This window comes from Narcine bancroftii, chromosome 5 (genome assembly GCF_036971445.1).
Source record: "Narcine bancroftii isolate sNarBan1 chromosome 5, sNarBan1.hap1, whole genome shotgun sequence".
NCBI classification, from domain to species: Eukaryota; Metazoa; Chordata; class Chondrichthyes; order Torpediniformes; family Narcinidae; genus Narcine; species Narcine bancroftii.
In genome coordinates this window covers 219,478,514-219,498,290 of record NC_091473.1, presented here as the reverse complement: position 1 = coordinate 219,498,290, position 19,777 = coordinate 219,478,514, and the positions used below count along the sequence as shown (strand labels likewise).

The window sequence follows — 19,777 nt, the reverse complement described above, 5'->3', positions numbered from 1 at the left end:
ATGAAAAGGGCGCAGTTCTAGGTATTCAATAACATAGAAACATAGAAGATAGGAGCAGGAGCAGGTCATTCGGCCCTTCGAGCCTGCTCCGCCATTCAACGAGATCATGGCTGATCTTAAAGTTCAGTACCCCGTCCCCGTCTTCTATCCGTAATCCCTAATTCCCTTATACTGAAGAAATATATCTAATTCCCTCTTAAATATATTCAATGAACCTGCCTCTACTGCTCTCTGTGGCAATGAATTCCACAGATTCACCACCCTCTGGGTAAAGAAATTCCTCCTCATCTCGGTCCTAAATGGTTTGCCTATTATCCTCGAACCATGGCCCCGGGTTCTGGACTCCCCCACCATTGGAAACATCCCTTCCGCATCCATTCTGTCCAGTCCTGCCAGAATCTTATATGTCTCTATGAGATCCCCTCTCAATCTTCTAAACTCCAGCGAGCACAATCCCAATTTGCGCAATCTTTCCTCATAAGTTATTCCTGCCATTCCAGGTATCAGCCTGGTGAATCGCCTCTGCCCTCCCTCCATTGCAAGAACATCCTTCCTCAGATAAGGCGACCAAAACTGCACACAATACTCCAGGTGTAGTCTCACCAAGGCTCTGTACAGCTGCAGTAAGGTATCCTTATTCCTATACTCAAGCCCTCTTGATAGGAAGGCCAACATACCATTTGCCTTTTTAACCGCCTGCTGTACCTGCATGCTTGCCTTCAGAGACTGATGTACAAGTACCCCTAGGTCTCTCTGCACTTCCCCATCTCCCAATCTATTGCCATTCAAATAGTAACCTGCCCTCTGGTTTGTATTACCAAAGTGGATAACCTCACATTGATCCACATTGTAGTGCATTTGCCATGTATCTGCCCAGTCCCCCAATTTATCCAAATCACACTGGAGCTTCCTGACCCCCTCTTCAGTGCACACAACCCCTCCTAGCTTAGTGTCGTCTGCAAATTTGGAGATATTACATCCAATCCCCTCACAATTCTCCTTGGCTTCTAACAGAAAGTATTTGTTTGATCGAGTATTTAATGCAAACTACAATGCTACACTCAAAGGTTATAAAAGAAAATACAGTTCAGAAAATGCAACTTTAGGCCCTTTTCCACTGGCATTCTGTCCCAGGAATTAACTGGGAATTTACTGGGACAGTGTCCAATGGAAAACGAACGTTATCCGAATGCCAGTGTCAAATAACGTCATTTCATGCTGAGGATTAACCACCTCTGCCCCTACTCATATTCCCAGTGTTCGCTGATGCGAGCGTGCTGATAAAAATAGTGGAAAAGGGACAACAGAAAGTCACCCATTTCCAGTTGAAGGTAGAACACTTCGATCCATGGGGATGAGTTGCATTCAGTGGAAAAGCAATTAGTCTCCCAATTAAGGGTGTCCCAGTGGAAGCGGCACAAAGGGCTTCTTATCCCAGGACAATGCATAGCAAATTAAATGGGATGCCAGTGGAAAAGAGGCTTTTGATTGAAAAACTAGTCTTAAAAAGCTAGACATCATGTAACTAAAAGAAAAACTACTTAACTACAGAAACCAAATTTGGATTGGGATGGCAGGGCAGGAGGTATGCTAAGAAAAATAGATTATTTAAGTGGTATGAGGTCATTGAATGTGCTGCCCTGAGAAGTGAGCATTCTTTTACAAATTCTAATACAGATGTAGCAAACAATTTGAAAAGCAAATATAATATTGATCTTTACTGCAAAAGATATGAAATACAAAAAAGGTCCCGCTTTATCCCTACCAAGATTACACTGCAGAAACATCGTTTCCATTGAAGCAATGATGTGCATATTCTGAAATCAGAGAGTTTCACTGATCAATTAAGGGTTGACTTCAAAGATTGAGTAGAATGTGCAGCTTGCAGAAGAATGAGATTCCGAGGGTGGTTAATATGATAGATTCTGAAAGGATGGTTCAATTGATTTGGGAACCTAAAACTAAGCAGCAGTTTCTGGATACACTGCTGTATCATTTAAGACCGAGAGCTGGAGACTTTTCTTTCCCTATGCTTTGTGAATCTGCGGAAGTCTCTATCCTTAAAGGATGCAGATGCAAGTTATTTAGAATCTTAAACATTTGAGAGAGATGTTTGCATTGCAGGGATTTAAGGTTTATAGATTTCAGCAAGAAAACGGAACCAAAGCCAAAGATCAGATCAGGTCTCATTGTACAACAGAGAAGGCTCAACTGGCTACATAGCTGATGCAATAAAAGGAAAGATCATGTCACAGGAACTGTTCTATTACGATCTGTTCTGCAATGGGAAACAGACATGGAAAATAAAGCACTTTTCAAACCATTATGAATACACCCATCTATCTTCATATGCTCTATAGCTTTCATAAGTATTGCACCCTTTTGACTCGCTCAGTGCAGCACAAGTTGCAGTTTGGATGACACCGATTGTTTTCAATTGGTGGACTCTGCAAGGAAGGCAACGTTTGCCAAAGCGTTCTGGCCTCCAGTGAGGATACAAAAGGCATTAATCAAAATTATAGTAATAACCCTGATATCCAGAATTTAAGCAAAAGCCAGCCTTAAGCAACCAGAAAAATAAAAATCAAGGCAAATAAATTTAAAAAAAAATAAATTAGATAAAGAAAATATGCAAGATTAAAAGTGTAAAAGTTCTCTAAAGTAACAAAACTTTTGATGAAGATGGGAGCAAATATTCAGGCAGAGGAGTGCCTTGGTCATGCTTTGCTCGTAGCAGCTGTTTGAATAACATTGTGTGAAACAGCAATGGCGACGTCCCGGATGAAGAGCTGGTTGATGCCGCTCGCTTGTAGGGTGACTCTCTTAAAGTGTCTCCTTATCTCTGCTTAGTCAGAGTCAGAGACTTTGGAGGGGGGGGGGGGAATTATTTATAATGTTATTCTTTGTCTCACGGGTGGTTCTGTGGTGGGAGAGGAACCAGCAGATACAGCAAAGGTTAAATATTTTCAAATAATGTGACTGAAAATAAAGTAAAATGCTTTAAGGTTTATATCTTCATGAAGTGCAAGTATAATACAGTACTTTTGCCTTTTGAACAGTTTATTCTTTTAAACAGTTTATTCTTAATGCAATAAGAGTAAGTCTCAAGCAATCAGAAAATACACTTATCCAGCAATTACCAATCCCCATACTTGCCAGCTACCAGGGGTTTTACTATATCAAATATTCACTGTTCCATTCTATAATATATAAAATCACTTGTTGAATTGTATGGATATTGTAGGCATTAATGTCTGCTTTTTTAAGGTTTTTTTTAAAGCAGACATATTAATGCCCATAATATCCATACAAAGCAACAACTGTTTTTATATATTTATAGAATAGAACAGTGAATATTTGGTATCATCTCCAACCTTAGGGATCACTAGCTTTACAGAGCGAAGTACAGAAGGCCAAGTCTCACCTGCTCTTCGGTGATCTGCATGTACAGGATGATATAGTAAATCAGTTCAGGCAATGCTTTTTTCACGGTGTTCTTAAACTTCCTGTTCTCCAGTAGTGTATGCACAAACTCAAAAATATTGAACACCAAGTTTTCAAACCCCAGCACTTCACCTTAGGAGAGAATAAAAACAAGCAAGAATCAATGAACTCACTCCATCAACGGGGTCAGCACCCGAGACGCCAGGAAATCTGAGATTAGATTCTGTAACCGGAAGTGAATTGTCAATTCCACATGATAACAAATTCAGCCCCTAAACACCATACCCAATCCCACTGTTTCGTGGACTTACCCACAACCCCAAATCTCATTAATACCCACCCTTCCAACATCATTAATTCTTCTTTGCCATTGAAATTATTTCTTCCCAGTTACCTTCAGATCCTTTCATGAAGTCAAAAGTGCCATATGTTGTGATTTGGACTGAGACCATTTGATAAAATCAGTCTGAATCAAACTATACTCATGAGCAATAGCTCTAATGACATTTTCCTTCATTTCCTCCCTTCTTCCTTCATTTTCCATTAGGTCTCGGCCCAAATGTGTACTCAGCTTATCGCAGCCATTAAATCTAGGAGTTATCAGTCTTTGCACAATGAAGCTTCCATTGCTCTGGTATAAATCCCTTGCGTTTGATCTGGCATCTACAGTCACTCATTCCAACTTCAAGGTTAATTTGCTCAATTTAACAATTTGGGAATAAATTTCTAGCATTAAATTTAGGACAGAAAGCCAATGCTTGCACTTACCATCTGAATCCACCGGATCGTCCACCTCTTCCATGTAATTCACCTCTGTCCTTACATAAGTGACTTGATGTTAAGGGAAACAGCAAGAAAAATTAACTGCGTCAATACCATTTATCAACTATGGAAGCAACAGAGACCAACACTGCTTGTCATTTATTAACCTCATCCTTCTCCCAATGTTTTGCACTCCCAGAGTTATTTGGAGCTACCGTCACGATAGCAGAGTTCTGAAAGTATCTCCATTGGTCAAGATATCAGTTATTCAACGACTCCTTGGCACCTCACACTCAAACTACTTCCATCTTTAGAGATAAAAAAATCCTTAGAAAATACATTGAACCAGAGAGAGGGAAAATAATATTTTGCAACAAAAAGATCAAAACTAACCGATAATAAATGTTGTGTTTATTATAAGATTCAATCCTTTCAACAGCCTAGAAGCTGACCTGAGTGGCCACCAAAAGACACTGCTCTAAACACACGCAAGTCGGGTTCATATTCTGTTTGAGGCAACTGCTTCCAAAAATTGGCATCACACACTACTCTGGTGGTGCTCCAGGTAAGGCATCAATTATAGAGGTCAATTAGAAGCAAAACAAGCATCAGGCCTATGAAGGCAAATCAAGGCAGAAGGGCCAACCCATTTCAAAAATACTACAATACAAGAACAAAAAAGTGGCATAGTGAATATTTAAAAATCAGTTTTGATTCAAAAGATACTTACATACCCCAGTTCAAAGTCAGGAGCTCAAGAGCCCTTCATTAAGTTTAAACTAAAATTATGTATTTATAAAATAAAAAAATTCTGCTCCCACTACAAGCCAAAATTGCTGGAAATATCTGCATCTCTGGAGACAGAATCAGAGCAAATGCTTCATCAGTACTGAGTGAAGGATATGTGGCTACACTATCAGTTAGTGTATTCCAAACAATTGGTAGGATCTGTTGCATTGATGAAACCATGTGCTTTGGAAAATTTTTAACCAGAGCCGTCACTGCCTATAAGAGAGAGAATTGGGAGATGATAAGAGCATCAATAACTGTTCTACACATCAAATCAAACCAGGGATCAGGGCCTTAGCCAACTATAATAGAGTAAATGACACTAAGAGTCACTTTCGGCAAAACACATCAAGACCAGGAAACTGGACTGGCACCAGCACATACCAAATGACAGACTATCTGGAGTTGGATCCTTCGCTGCCTGTGAAGAAGAGGGTAGAGGTCATTACTATCGGACAGAATCAGGCCTCCTTGAATGTTTCTCTCTAATAGAATCAGCCCAGTGTTGGAGATATCACTGCTTATGTCAGAATCATGTCTAACCATCAGGGCAATTCTTTTTAAAACAGCAGGGATGATGGCCATCACTGTTAAAACAGAACCAAGTGCTACTCTATGCATTTCCCTTATTGTCTCACAGTGAAGATTGTGTTCACTGTGCCTCATGATGTACGCATTGATTTGGAAATCAGTTTTTTGGCCAATGGGTGGAAGCAGTTGAGGAAGATCCTGGTAATGATTTTTCTCTCCAACAGACAATAACCCTCAGTTGATACCAATATTAGACTTATCTCCTTTCATGGAAACGTTCGTGATTACAGCATCTCTGTTGTCCCTGGTGTATCCTCTTCTTCCCAGATGTCAACAACTAGATTATGGATCTGTGACTGAAATTAGTAGGGATAATATCACCTGTGCTCAAAGTCTTGTGTTTGAGTTGGAACTGGTTATCTGACTTCTCAGTCAGGAACTGTAACAAGTCTACATCTGGATAACACTCAGGTACGGGCTGATAAATGGTTACTCATACCAAAGAGTTCCAGGCAATGACAATATCGATAAGCTTAACTCTTACTTTAACATTCAATTGCTTTATCGATACCAACTCCACCACTGACCAGGTATTTAAGTGGCTCTAAGCACAGTTCAGAAGTATCCTTAGGTAGGTATCTCCTGACATCTTATTAAGACCTTTCCATCATCAACATGGGAGCAGTAAAAAGCATGATGGAATGCTCTCAATGTCTTGAGAAATGGCCTTCGACCAGAAATGTTGACTATTTCTCCCCATGGATGCTGCATGACTTGTTGAGTCCTTCCAGTTTCTCTTTGTTCACTAAAGATCTCAGTATCTGCAGTTTTTGTTTCTCTCAACTTGTCTGAACAAGTGCAGCCCCCATAACTCTCAAGACTGACAACGTCATCCAGAACAAAGGGACCCGAGGGTAGTACTTATATAGAACGAGCTCCAAGAAGAAGCTGTTGAGGTTGGTGCAATTATGACATTTAAAGGATATTTGGACAAGTGCATGCATAGAGAAGGTTTTGAGGGATATGGCCTAGATGCATGCACATGGCGCTACCTGCACAGATTGACGACTTGGTTAGCATGGATGAGTTAGGCTGAAGGGTCTGCTTCCATACTGAATGACTCTATGACACTGTAGCAAGGATTTCTATACTGAACTACTATAGATGTTGGTGTACGCGTTGTGGAATCGTAGTACACCTTGTCAAGTTGATATATACGCTGGGAAGTCAATGTACACGCTGTGGAGTCTAGAGCAAGACTGACAACTCCAGGCTTGCATGCTGGGCTTACATACATCACTGCTTCTGTCACATGGACAGGAAGTGACATTATCAGAGATGTCATCAGCCCAGATAAAAAAACCTATGTTGGATGCAGGTCAATTTCCCGCATTTTCCATAGCACGTCTGCCATTTTGGAGGCTCGTTCGCTTGCCAGTAAGTGGGTCACCTCAACACTAACATTTCTGTCTCAAAGGGTTCAATAATGAATGCTTACATAAATTGGTGCTGCACGCCTCACAATGTGAATTAAAGGTAAAGGTTCCACTATTGTCACATAATACTACATTTAGAATGTAACAAACATGAAATTCCTTAATTTGTCTACTGTAAGGAAGACACCACTTTGTCCAGCGCTCCTCACAGAAATGAGGTCCCAGTGAGGACCCCAGGTTTACAAGGCCAGTGCTCTAACCACTGAGCTACTGCACTGGATTGGAGTGAGAATTAATGAGGGATTTTATTTAAGTTAAAGGTAGTGAAATGCCACTTCTGCTGATATAGCTAATATTGGGAAGCACTGGCAAAAATTTCAAGGTGAAATTGGTGATGGCAATTGAAAATATTTAGGATTGGCAATGTTACTCAATCATTAACAAAATCAAACAGATATAAAAACAGAAAAATGTTAAAACAATACTCAGCAGATCAGGCAATGCTTGAAGAACGACGACCAATTACAGCCCTTTCTGGTTTTCTTTTCTGGAATCTCAGGGATAATTAATCAGTCATGCTCCTATTTTCTCAGGACCATTCTGATACTTAGGTGGCAGTTTTTCAAAGGGGCATTCACTTCAGGGTTTCTTGGCTTGATTCTTACTGTAATATCTAACCAGCAAGAGAATGTCATAAAACGGTGCTATCAGCAACATGAAAGAGGCTATTTGATTTCCAAGGCCGACTTCCAGCTCAAGTTGCAAGCGTTGCCTGCTACTCTCCACCACTCACCTTCAGCACCTCCATCTTCAGTCCACTATCAGAATTCGGGCCATCTGGCATTTGCAAAGCTTGCACAAATGCCTGGGTGAACTGCTGTACCACAGGAAAAATCAATGCTTTGGCTGCACCCTGTAGGTGTACAATGAAAGGTTTCAGATGCATCATTTCACATCATGCAGTGCACAACCTAAACAATAAGCAGACCACATAGTCTGTACACACACCAGATCAAAAGGTTACAAAAGGTTATTCAAGAGGTGTGTGCAAACGAAGCAAGAACCAAGAAAGTTGTATAAATGAATATGTTGTAGGAGAGTGAGCCTCAGATGCCAGGTCAATGGGTTTTCTACCACAGCACCTGGGACTGGTAAAAGGAAGGATTGCACTTAAATTACAATGCAGTGGCAGTGACCATTATATCAACTTGGCTGTCAAAGTTAGATGAAACATCCTGAAGGCAAAAATGTATCTTCTCTACCCTTCTGACTCCCGAGTAAAAATTAAATGAGAAGGGCAGGATTGGCTGCCTTATGCTACTGCCTAATGCTAGGGTTTACTTGTTTCAAAATGGATAGGGAGGGAAGTAAAAGGTGGGGTGGGGTGGGGGTTAGTGGCATTGCGATCAAATGTAATAACACAGCTGCAGAAAGGGAGGACGTCATGTCAGGATCATCTCCTGAGTCAGTGTGGGTGAAAGTCAGAAGGGAGCAATCACTCTATTAAGAGTATTCTTATAGGCCTTTAATAGCTTTGAGGCCACCAAGGAGCTGATAAGTGGATAGATTTGAGGGAAGGTGCAATAATAGGGTTGTCATGGGCAACTTCAATTTCCCTAATATTGACTGGCACCTTCTTAGTGCAAAATGTGTGTGTCCTGGAAGGATTTTTAATATAGTATATAGACAGGCTGAATGGTTGTCATGGGCAACTTCAATTTCCCTAATATTGACTGGCACCTTCTTAGTGCAAAATGTGTGTGTCCTGGAAGGATTTTTAATATAGTATATAGACAGGCTGAATGGTTGTCATGGGCAACTTCAATTTCCCTAATATTGACTGGCACCTTCTTAGTGCAAAATGTGTGTGTCCTGGAAGGATTTTTAATATAGTATATAGACAGGCTGAATGGTTGTCATGGGCAACTTCAATTTCCCTAATATTGACTGGCACCTTCTTAGTGCAAAATGTGTGTGTCCTGGAAGGATTTTTAATATAGTATATAGACAGGCTGAATGGTTGTCATGGGCAACTTCAATTTCCCTAATATTGACTGGCACCTTCTTAGTGCAAAATGTGTGTGTCCTGGAAGGATTTTTAATATAGTATATAGACAGGCTGAATGGTTGTCATGGGCAACTTCAATTTCCCTAATATTGACTGGCACCTTCTTAGTGCAAAATGTGTGTGTCCTGGAAGGATTTTTAATATAGTATATAGACAGGCTGAATGGTTGTCATGGGCAACTTCAATTTCCCTAATATTGACTGGCACCTTCTTAGTGCAAAATGTGGGAAGGATTTTTAATATAGTATATAGACAGGCTGAATGGAGGAGAGCCCATACTGAATCTAGTACCAGGCAACAAACATGGTCAAGTGACAAACATTTTTGAGTTAGTGACTCCCAACTCCCTGACCTTTACCATAGGTGCGATGAAGTGGAAAAGTATTTAATTGGTGAAGGGCTCGTTATGATGGGAATAGGCAAGGACTTTGTAGTACAAATCAGAGATAATGTTGGAGCCTCTGAAGAATATTTGGATAGATAGGTCCCTGGGGCCAGATTAATGTACCATGAGAAATGAGTGAAGAGATTGCTGGGGCATTGACAATAATCTTTGCATCCTCCCTGGCCACAGGAGTGGTACCAGAAGATTAGATGATGGCAAATGCAAATCCCTTGTACTAAAAAGGGAACAGGAAGAATCCTGGGAATTATAGACCAGCGAGTCTTATGTTAGTGATGGACAAACTATTGAAGAGGATTCTTAGATATAGGATTATGAGCATTTGAAGCAAAGATTCATTAGGGAGAGAAATTTTGGCTTTGAGAGTGGACATCACCAACCTAATTGAGTTTTTTGAAAAAGTGATAAAGAGATTGAAGTCAGGACAGTGGATTTTAGTAAGGGCTTTGCCAAGGTTCTCCATGGCAGGCTCATCTAGAAAGTCACGAGGAAAGGGTTCCAAAGAAACCTAACTGCGATAATACAGAAGCCAAAGAGTGGTAGTAGATGGAGAATATTCTTCCTGGAGGATGGCAGCTTATGGTGTACTGCAGGGATCTGTTCTGGAAATGACTTGAACAAAAGAGTGAAAGGGTGGGTCAGTAAGTATGCTGACAAAAAAGGTTCGAGGTACTGTGGACAGTTGTCATGGGTTAACAGCAGGATATAGGACAGGATGCAGAGTTTGGCAGAAAAGAGCTCAATCCAGTAAAGTGTGAAGATCAAACTTTGTTGAGTATATAGCTAACGCCAGGATTCTTAGCAGTGTGGAGGAACAGAGAGATCTTGGGGTCCAAGTCCACAGATCTCTCAAGGGTGCCACACAAGTTGATAGGGTAGTTAGGGTGGCAAATGATATACGGGGTTGAGTTCAACAGCCGTGAGGCGATGTTGCAGTTGATTAAAACTCTGGTTAGACCACACTTGGAGTGTTGTGTTCAGTTCTGGTTGCCTCATTATTGGAAGAATGTGAAAGCCAGAGAGGTTGCAGAGGAGATTCATCACTATGCTGCCGAGATTAAAGAACATGTCTCATGAAACAAGGTTGAGCAAGCTAGGGTTTTTCTCTTTGGAGTGACAAAGCACGAGAGGCAACATAATAGAAGAATACAGTCAAAGTATCTATCAGTGGGAAATTTAGGTGTAGAAATGGCAGAGGAAGTTTAACCTGGACAACTATGGTGTGATCTCATGGAACAAATGCAAGTATTCAGTAAATGGCAGAAACCCTTGGAATAATGATGTACAGAGGGATCTTGGGGCAGATGTGGCAACACAAATGGAAAGGATGATAAAGAGACATAGAGCGTGTTTGCCGTGATCAAATGGGAAGAATTTGGAGGTGCAGAAGGGAATTCCCAGGATTTTACCTGGTTTAGAGTGTAATAGTTACAAGAAGATGGAAAAGGTTGGGTTGTTTCCTCAGAAGTGTAGAAAAGAGAACATATAATTTACTGGAGGAACTCAGCAGATTGAGCAGCACAGGAGGAAGGGGAGCAAAAAAAGCAACATCCTAATGGTGCCCTGTTGAAGGACTCTGACCTTCAATGTTAACAATTCTTTATTTCTGTTTGAACCACTGAATTCCTCCAGCAGGTTGTATGTGTTATAGATTCCAATATCTGCAGTTCCTCGTGTATGCCTAATAGAAGATAGAGGTATATACCTGTAATGAGAGGCATATACAAGGTAGATAGTTTTTTTTCCCCCAGTGGAAATATCAAATATGAACAGCCATAGGTTAAATGAGAGGGGAAAATTTTAATGAAGGGTGAGCTAAGTTTTTTTTGGTCCACACAGAGTTGCTGAGAGGGGAGGTGGTAGGGGCAGATGCAGTAACAATGTTTAGGAGGCATTCAGAACAGAAAGGCAAAAGTGAGATTAAACCATAAGCAGATAGATGGGATTAATTAGATGGCATTATGGTGAGCACACACATGATGGACGAAAGGGCCTGTTACTGTGCTGTACTATTCGAGAGGTATCAAGAGGAAGGTTCATGCCAATGTGATCTCGCTAAACAGGCAAGAGGATGTTCAAGTAGAAATAAAGATATTTTAGACAGTGTGAGTATTTATTTTGCATCAGGCTCTGCAAAGAATTAAATTAAAAAGTTGGATGCACAGAAAGCAAAGTCATGGTATCAAATAAATAACAAATGGTCAGAGGAAATGTGTGAAAATTGAGAAACTTGCTGGACATTTCTCTCTCCCCATCAAATGCATTGAAGAAATTATAGATGCTTCATGCATAAGCATTCAAAACACCAATGATTTTGAAGTTATTCTTCAAACTGTCAAGACTTGGCGTCCATGCGTTTGGACAGGAGAAAAAAAACAGGTTCAAGTAGTCATCTCAAAAAAAAATGTTCATGTTCTTGAAACTTATAAAGTGTCAAAGTGGGAGATTCCAAGAACCTCTGCATGGGTCTCAATGGACCATATTTCTAAGATTGCGGCCTTGCTCAATTCAAATTAATTTTCCCCAATCAAAATTTGCAAAAGAAAAAGCAGAAAGACTGCAAGGAGTAAGCTCTGACTACGACACAAGCCACCTGGCCAAAGTCAAAACTTGGGGATTGTTCTGATTAATGCCAGGCAACACACCAATGGCATCATGAAGAAAGCCTCCATTTCCTCAGGAGTCTGCTAGTGAAGTTGTTCAAGTGAACCGGTACGGACTTGAAGGGCCGACATGGCCTGTTTCCGTGCTGTAAACGGTTAAATGGTTATATGGTTAAAAGATGATTACCGCTGAACCATTTGGTGGACAGAAACTATATCTTTTGATTTATGGGGAGTGGAGTGGGGTGTGTCCATATCACACAAAAATCATCTTAATATTAGAGCTGGACTACTCGGGAGCTAGAAATAACTTAGAATGATCCAGATTTCCTGTTTATCTCTACCTCAAAATCTGTTGAGTACAGGATTCTGCCAAAATTTCACAAAAAAAGAAAGTTGACAATCTTTTATTGGATTAGGATATTAAGCTTCAATGAACTGAGAAAGATAAACAATGCTTAAACATAATTTAGCCATAATCTAATTGAGCAATGGAATAGGATTGAGAGACTGTACACTTGTACTGTGTATAAATTACACCAAACATTGCTTTCACACACATGGTAATAACAATGAGTTGCATGAACTACTGCAAATAAAAGCATGTTTAAACATCAACAACTCATGAACTTACAATATTCAAGTACATACTACCCTACACATATGAATAAATTATCCAATAATTCACACATTTACAAAAATATGCATCACAAAACGTGTGAATACTGTTTCACATCAGCATGAAGTATTTTGGGAATATTAGCAACCCGTAATAATCTCCTGCCCTCAGCAGAGTAAAGCACATTTTCTTGACTGCAGTTCTATTTTAACTTCATACAAATTATCCAAATATTCACTTCCAAGGTCACTGCTGTTCCATCCTCCACAGTGAAGTGGAACAAAATACAAAGGAATCAAAATGTTTCATAATGAATCCATCTGATATCAAATACATCTTGTCGATTTACACTGCAAATGGAAGGCAAAGAGAGCTCCAAGCCGAGATGCCCAAGTGCTTAAATAATTCTGGACTATGAAGATTTTGGTTTCTAGATGTATTTTATGGATTTTATTTTCTTATTTTGTTTAATCATATACCTCTTTTAGATATAACCTATATTTGTGATTTCCTGTCATATTTTAAGTCGACTTCAAGCCGACAAAATCAAGAAGTGCAATATTTCACTGAAAATTCATTGTCTGTATTCATATTTGGCCATCTTCCCTGCTGATCTTGGTGCAGCCAGCAATGAACCTGGTAAAAAGTAGCACCAGGACATTGCGACCATGAAAAAGTGGTATCAGGGCAACTGGAATCCATCAGCACTGGCCGACTATTGTTGGACACTGACACAAGAGGTACCAGATGCCAAGTACATTTTTAGGTCTGTTGAACTAACACAATGCGATAAAATTAACTTTAATTTGGCATGTTACTCAGCAAATCAGAAATTATTTTTGTTTTCCACTTGAAGTTGTCCATCATAATCTCCAATTAATTTTTTCAGGAAGTAAACATTCTGGAAAAAGTTTGTTGAGCAGTGTAATCTATTAATGCCGATTGCTTGAAAAGAAATTGGCATAATGAGCCAAACAAATTTTATTCTCAGCATAAAGCCCTTTTCACTTACCTTCTCAACCTCCTCAATGGCACAAATTAGGTTAGCACATGTGGTGAAGATCTCAACTGCACGGGCTCTCGTCCTAATGCTGTACACCTTCAGAAAGAAACAGAAATCAACATTTGGGCATTTGAACTACTCCATCACTTAGACTGATTTCAGAAAGAGCAAAAGGAATGTTTAAATGTGACAGAGCACAAAATGCATGTCTGAGTGCAAATATACATCTTGAGTCTGAATAGCATAATGCTATTACAGCAACCCAGGTACAAGTCTGGCACTGCCTGTAAAGAGCTTATAAGTTTTCTCCATATCCTGCATGGATTTTTGCTGGATGTTCCCCAATTTCCTCCCATGCTGCAAAATCATATGGAGATCGAAGGTTAATTGGTATAATTAAGCAGCATGAACTCAGACCAGAATAGCCTGTTACCTTCCTAAAATGTGTGGAGTTTAGATGCCTCCCTCATGACCACATGGAACCCTCTGAACATTTCACTTTCCTTCCACATCAGTTAATTAACGATGGAAAATAGTCTCTGACAGAAGTGGACAGCAGGAGAACCTGATGAGGTGAAGGATGCAAGGGGAAAATGGAACCTCCGCGAAGGATCAGCGCAGAAGCAGAGAAGCAAGGGCCTATTTCTGAGCTGTAGGACTATATTTGCTATGGCTAACTTGCCCAAACCAATGACCTGTGAACAGAGCCTGAGAAGCTCCAAGATAGCCCCAACCTCAATCGAGCCATCCAGCAGAAAAGGGTAGGGGCTATCTTCATGCTGTTCTGGTCAATGCATACATTTAGGACTCTCCCCTCATTTCTTATCCCAGTTACAATTCAGGTCCCAATGCCAGGGTCTAGATATCATCAACCTCAACCCGAGATTCTGAATCCAAATCAAAATTCAGTTCCACTTCAGGCTCGAGATAAAGCTATTCTTTACTGGTGGGCAAGGGCCTGTCACTGTGCAACAAGAGTATAGTGGGCAATGCAAAGGTCTGTCACAATGGAATGCACATACAGTACAAGTGAGCAAAAGTTTCACACGAAAACAGATTGCAATTTTAATTAAGGGGTTAAATCAGATAACAAAGGACTGACTGATTCTATGAATTATCATGCCTGCCGCGGCCTTCCTTCCAAAGTTTACTCTCATTGAGTGATGAAGCAATGAAGAGCCTGAAGTATGAGGGTGAAAAGGAGTGTGTTGTGGCAGTATGCCATTAGGCAGGCGAACCGGCCCCGTTTGTCATGCACGTGACGGGGCAGCCGGCCAAAATGGCGCCGATGGGAGTTTCCTCCCGACCTCGTCACCGGGATCAGAAGCCTGCACTGGGGACCCACGTGACGCCCCAGTGACGTCGGGGACCCCAGCGCATTTCTCAGCCAGGGTGTATAAGACCAGCCATGCAGCCTGCAATAAATCAGTTTTTGCTCACTGAACTCAACCCGTCTGGTTGTGTGATCCTTCAGTTAGCAGTGTAGCCACCGCTATAATTGGTGACCCCGACAGGTTCAAACGTCTTTGAACCCAACATGAACGACCCTTCGATCAACGCTATAGCCGTCAAGCTTCCTGACTTCTGGGTTCAGGAGCCGGAAGACTTGGTTCAGTCACGCAGAGGCTCAGTTTCAACTCTGCCAGATTTAATCGGATTTGACCAAGTTTTACATGTGGTCACCGCCCTGGACCAGGCCACCGCCAAACGAGTGCTGCACTTCGTTCAGCACCCACCCACGGAAGATAAGTACGGGACCATCAAGCAGGTGTTCACTGACTCTCTCGGCCTCCCAAGACGCCAGCATGCTGCTCGGATGCTGTGCCTCGACGCCTTGGGGGACAGAACTCCAATCGAGTTGATGGACGAGATGCTCGCGCTCATGGGCGATCACACCAACTGCCCACTCTTCGAGTGCATATTCTTCAACCATCTTCCTGAAGACATCTGGCTGTTACTGTCCCAGGAGAGCTTCATCGACCCTAGGAAGGTCGCTCAAAAGACTCAGGTGCTATGACTTGAATGATTCCCGGAGGGCCCAGCAGTCCAGCAGGTTATGAGTCACGGGTATGACCACGCCAAGCCTTCCTCAAGCGCTGTGGTGGAACACCTGGCCCCTGCAGGGGCCTCAAAGAGCATAGCCAGAAGCAAGTCATCCACTTCAGGCCCCTGCTTCTTCCACCAGCACTGGGGAGTCAAGGCTCAGAAGTGTCGTCAGCCCTGCCTGTTCCACGGAAACAAGCAGGCCGGCCGCAGTTAATGGCTGCAGCAGCTGGCCAAGAACACAGCCTTCTCTACCTGTGGGATTCAGTCAGTAGCCGACGCTTCCTTGTCGACACCGGGACCCAGATCAGCGTCATCCTGGCCAGTCATCGAGTCCCGGAACTAGCCTCAAGAACCCCCACTCTGTGCAGCCAATTCGACAGAGATCCGAACGTATGGAGACAAGACTGTCCACTTCCACATCGGCCAGCGGAAGTTCTTGTGGAGGTTCACCATTTCGTCCCTTCCAACCGCCATCCTAGGTGTCAATTTCCTTCTCGCCCACGGACTCCTGGTCGACATTCGAAGTAGGTGACCGGTAGATGCCCGTACCTTCTAATCGTTTGCCTCAACGCCCCCCGCACAGAGCAGCCGCAGATGGCCATGATCAGCACACCCAAGGACGAGTTTCAGCGTATCCTGGACAAGTTTCCGACCCTCCTCAAGCCGTAGTTTCCGCCACTTCACCACGCCATGGGGTGTTTCATTACATCCCCACCCAAGACCCGCTGGTCCACGCCAAGGCACGTCAGCTCCCGCCGGATAAGCTCCAGATAGCGAAGGAAGAGTTCTTGCATCTGCAGCAGCTGGGGATCATTCAACGCTCCGACAGTCCTTGGGCCTCACCACTCCACCTGATCCCGAAAGCCTCCGGCGGCTGGTGCCCCTGTGGAGATTATCGATGGCTTAACAACGCAACAGTACCTGACTGTCACATCCAGGACTTTACGGCCAACCTGCATGGCGTAAGGGCATTCTCCAAGGTCGACATAGTGTGCGGGTTATCACCTAATCCTGGTGCACCCCGAGATCATACCCAAAACGGCCATCATCACCCCCTTCGCTTGTTCGAGTTCCTACACATGCGGTTTGGGCTCAAGAACACCACCCAGGTGGAGTCACGTAATGGAGTAATGGCCGGTGGGGTAAAACCAGCCCTCTCCAGAAAAAAAAAGTCAAGAAAAGACAAAGCTTAACAAATATAAAGTATAAGAAAAATTGGAGAGAAGAAAAAGAAGAAGTCCTTACCTGCATGAAGGAACAGGGAGCCGTGGTGTGAAGAGCGCCCGATCGCCCAGGTTGGTGCCTGCCCTGCGGAGTCGCAACCCCCTGACTAGTAGACTGCAAAAATGGCTCTCTGAGCCAAACAAAAGTGCGCAAAGGTAAAAGGAAACATTGACGGGAGGGTGGCTCAGCCAAGCAGCAGGCAAACACGGCGGAACGAGCTGAGGGACGCCTGACACCAGGGCTCTCAACTGGAAGATGAGGAATGCGGCAGGAGAGGGAGTGAGGAACCAGGCGAGGAAGAAAGTCGACGAGGTGAACGGCAAGAGGAGCAGCAGCAGTTGACCTGACAGATGAACAGCCCAGGAGGGGAGGATCAATAACAAGAGGCCCAACAAAGTGATACAAGCAACTCATCAGGAGAATCAGAAGAGACACAGATACAAAGAAGAAAACACAAACACAGGTACAGACACAGAAGAAGAGGAAGAAGACCACCAAGATCTTCACAGAGAAATAGAAGGTAAAACAGATGGACAGAATATAGATAAAGCCTTTCTTGAAGAACAAATGAGAGCATTAAAAGAATGGTTGTCATTAGAATTTAGTGCAATTAAAAGAAAAATGAAAAGAACAGAAGATAAAATGCAAAGTTTAGAACTGGTCATGACAGAAATGGGGAAAAGAGTAGAAAATGTGGAAGAATGAGAAACAGCTGTAGAAATGGAAGTGAATGACTTAAGAGGAAAATTGGAAGTGACAAAAAAATTAAAGAGAAACAAGAGTTGTTATATCAGAAAATTGACATGTTGGAAAATTATAGTAGGCGAAACAACATAAAAATAGTGGGCCTGATGGAGGGTGAAGAAGGCACAGACATAAAGGAATTTATAAAAGAATGGATCCCGAAGGTCCTGGGAACGACAGAAATGCAGGAAGAAATGGAAATAGAAAAGACACAGAGAGCATTAGCTCCAAAACCAGATACATCTAAAACCAAGATCCATCTTGATAAAATTTTTGAGATATACAACAAGAGAAAATATACTGGAGCGGGCAAGCAATAAAGTTAGAGAAGATAATGAACCATTGGAATACAAAGGTCAAAAAATATTTTTTTTACCCAGACATAAGTTTTGAACTCTTAAAGAAGAGGAAGGAATTTAATATAGAAAAATCGATTCTATGGAAAAAAGGTTATAAATTCACGTTAAGACATCCAGCCGTGCTAAAAATATTTATACCCAAGGAGCAAAACAGACTGTTCTCGGATCTGGAGGAAGCACAAGAATTTGCAGAGTGTTTGCAGGAGAGAAGGAGAGATGAAGAGATGTAATAAGAATGAAGAATGGTGAAAAAGTATATAAAAAGATGTAAAAACAATGTATATGTAAAGAACTAGAGAGGGGAAAGAAGGACATAAGGAAGGAAAAAAAGGGAGAGCTTTGATAAGATGTGTAAAAAAAGTGTTTTCTGGGAGGGGTTGGGGGGCGAAGAGAATAACCGTCACTGCGAATCAGTTGACGCTTGCAAGATCGCAATTCTAATGGAAAGGGGAGTTGTGGTTGCCCGACAAAGGATAAGGAGCAACTCGAAGGGGTGGGGGGGGGGGTGCATTTGAGGTTAAGGTAATATTGGGTATGTGAATTGTTGGAGTATTTTATGTTTTAAATGTGTTGTCATACATTGAGTTTAAAAAGGGAAAACTGAGAGATGAAAATGGGAAAAAGAGGGATGGAGGTGGAGGAAGCAGAAGAGGTGTAAACAAGATATTAGATGGCCACATTGACTATAAACATTAATGAAATACATAACCAAATTAAAAGGAAGAGGCTATTAAATTTACTGAAAAAAGAAAAAATAGATATAGCATTTGTGCAGGAAACACATCTAACTGAAGTGGAACATAACAAATTAAAGAGAGACTGGGTAGGACACATAGAGGCAGTATCATATAATTCAAAAGCTAGTGGTGTAGCCATATTAATTAATAAAAATGTACCAATCAAAATAGAGGAGGAAATAACAGATCCAGCAGGGAGGTATGTAATGATAAAGTTTCAGATATACTCAGAATCTTGGAATTGGCTCAATATATATGCACCTAATGAGGATCAAAAGTTTATGCAGGATGTTTTGAAGATTGCAGATACTCAAGGAAATATATTGATAGGAGGGGATTTTAACCTTAATTTGGATCCAATGTTGGATAAAACTGGACAAAAGACAAGCAAAAATAAAGTATCCAAATTTATGGTTAAATCAATGCAAGAAATGAAACTTATGGATATATGGAGGAGGCAACACCCAAGTGAGAAGGAATATTCATATTATTTGAGTAGGCATAAAACTTATTCAAGGATTGATATGTTTTTGTTTTCAGCCCATATTCAAGGGAGATTTAGGAAAGCTGAGTATAAAACTATCATTCACACCTGTTATTAGTAATAGAACTGGAAGACATCCCACCAAGAACATATAGATGGAGGTTAAACTCCATGCTACTTAAAAGGCAGGAATTTAGAGTGTTTATTGAACGCAAAATTAAAACATATTTTGAAATAAACACTGAAACAGTGAAAGACAAATTTATATTATGGGATGCAATGAAACCCTTCATTAGAGGGCAGATAATAAATTATGTAACTAAGATGAAAAAGGACTACAATCAGGAAATAAAGCAGATGGAAAGGGAGATAGTAAGTACAGAAAAGGAACTAGTAAAAAGGGATGATATAGCGAAAAAGAGAGAATTGGCAGACAAAAAAATTAAATACGAAACATTACAAACATACAAGGTGGAGAAGAACATAATGAAAATAAAGCAAAAGTATTACTAACTGGGAGAAAAA

The 19,777-nt window shown here is 41.5% G+C and overlaps 1 protein-coding gene across 2 annotated transcripts in view; it reads right to left on the bottom strand.

The window, feature by feature from the left end:
- Nucleotides 1-19,777, bottom strand: part of ipo9 (importin 9) — a 99,167-nt gene that overhangs the window by 48,595 nt on the left and 30,795 nt on the right. For both annotated transcript variants that reach the window (XM_069941296.1, XM_069941297.1), the window contains 5 exons: nt 13,668-13,754; nt 7,756-7,875; nt 5,114-5,211; nt 4,213-4,274; nt 3,425-3,576 (listed from right to left, as the gene is read on the bottom strand). In XM_069941296.1, the coding sequence (XP_069797397.1) occupies nt 3,425-3,576; nt 4,213-4,274; nt 5,114-5,211; nt 7,756-7,875; nt 13,668-13,754 (519 nt within the window). The remainder of the gene's footprint in view (nt 1-3,424; nt 3,577-4,212; nt 4,275-5,113; nt 5,212-7,755; nt 7,876-13,667; nt 13,755-19,777) is intronic.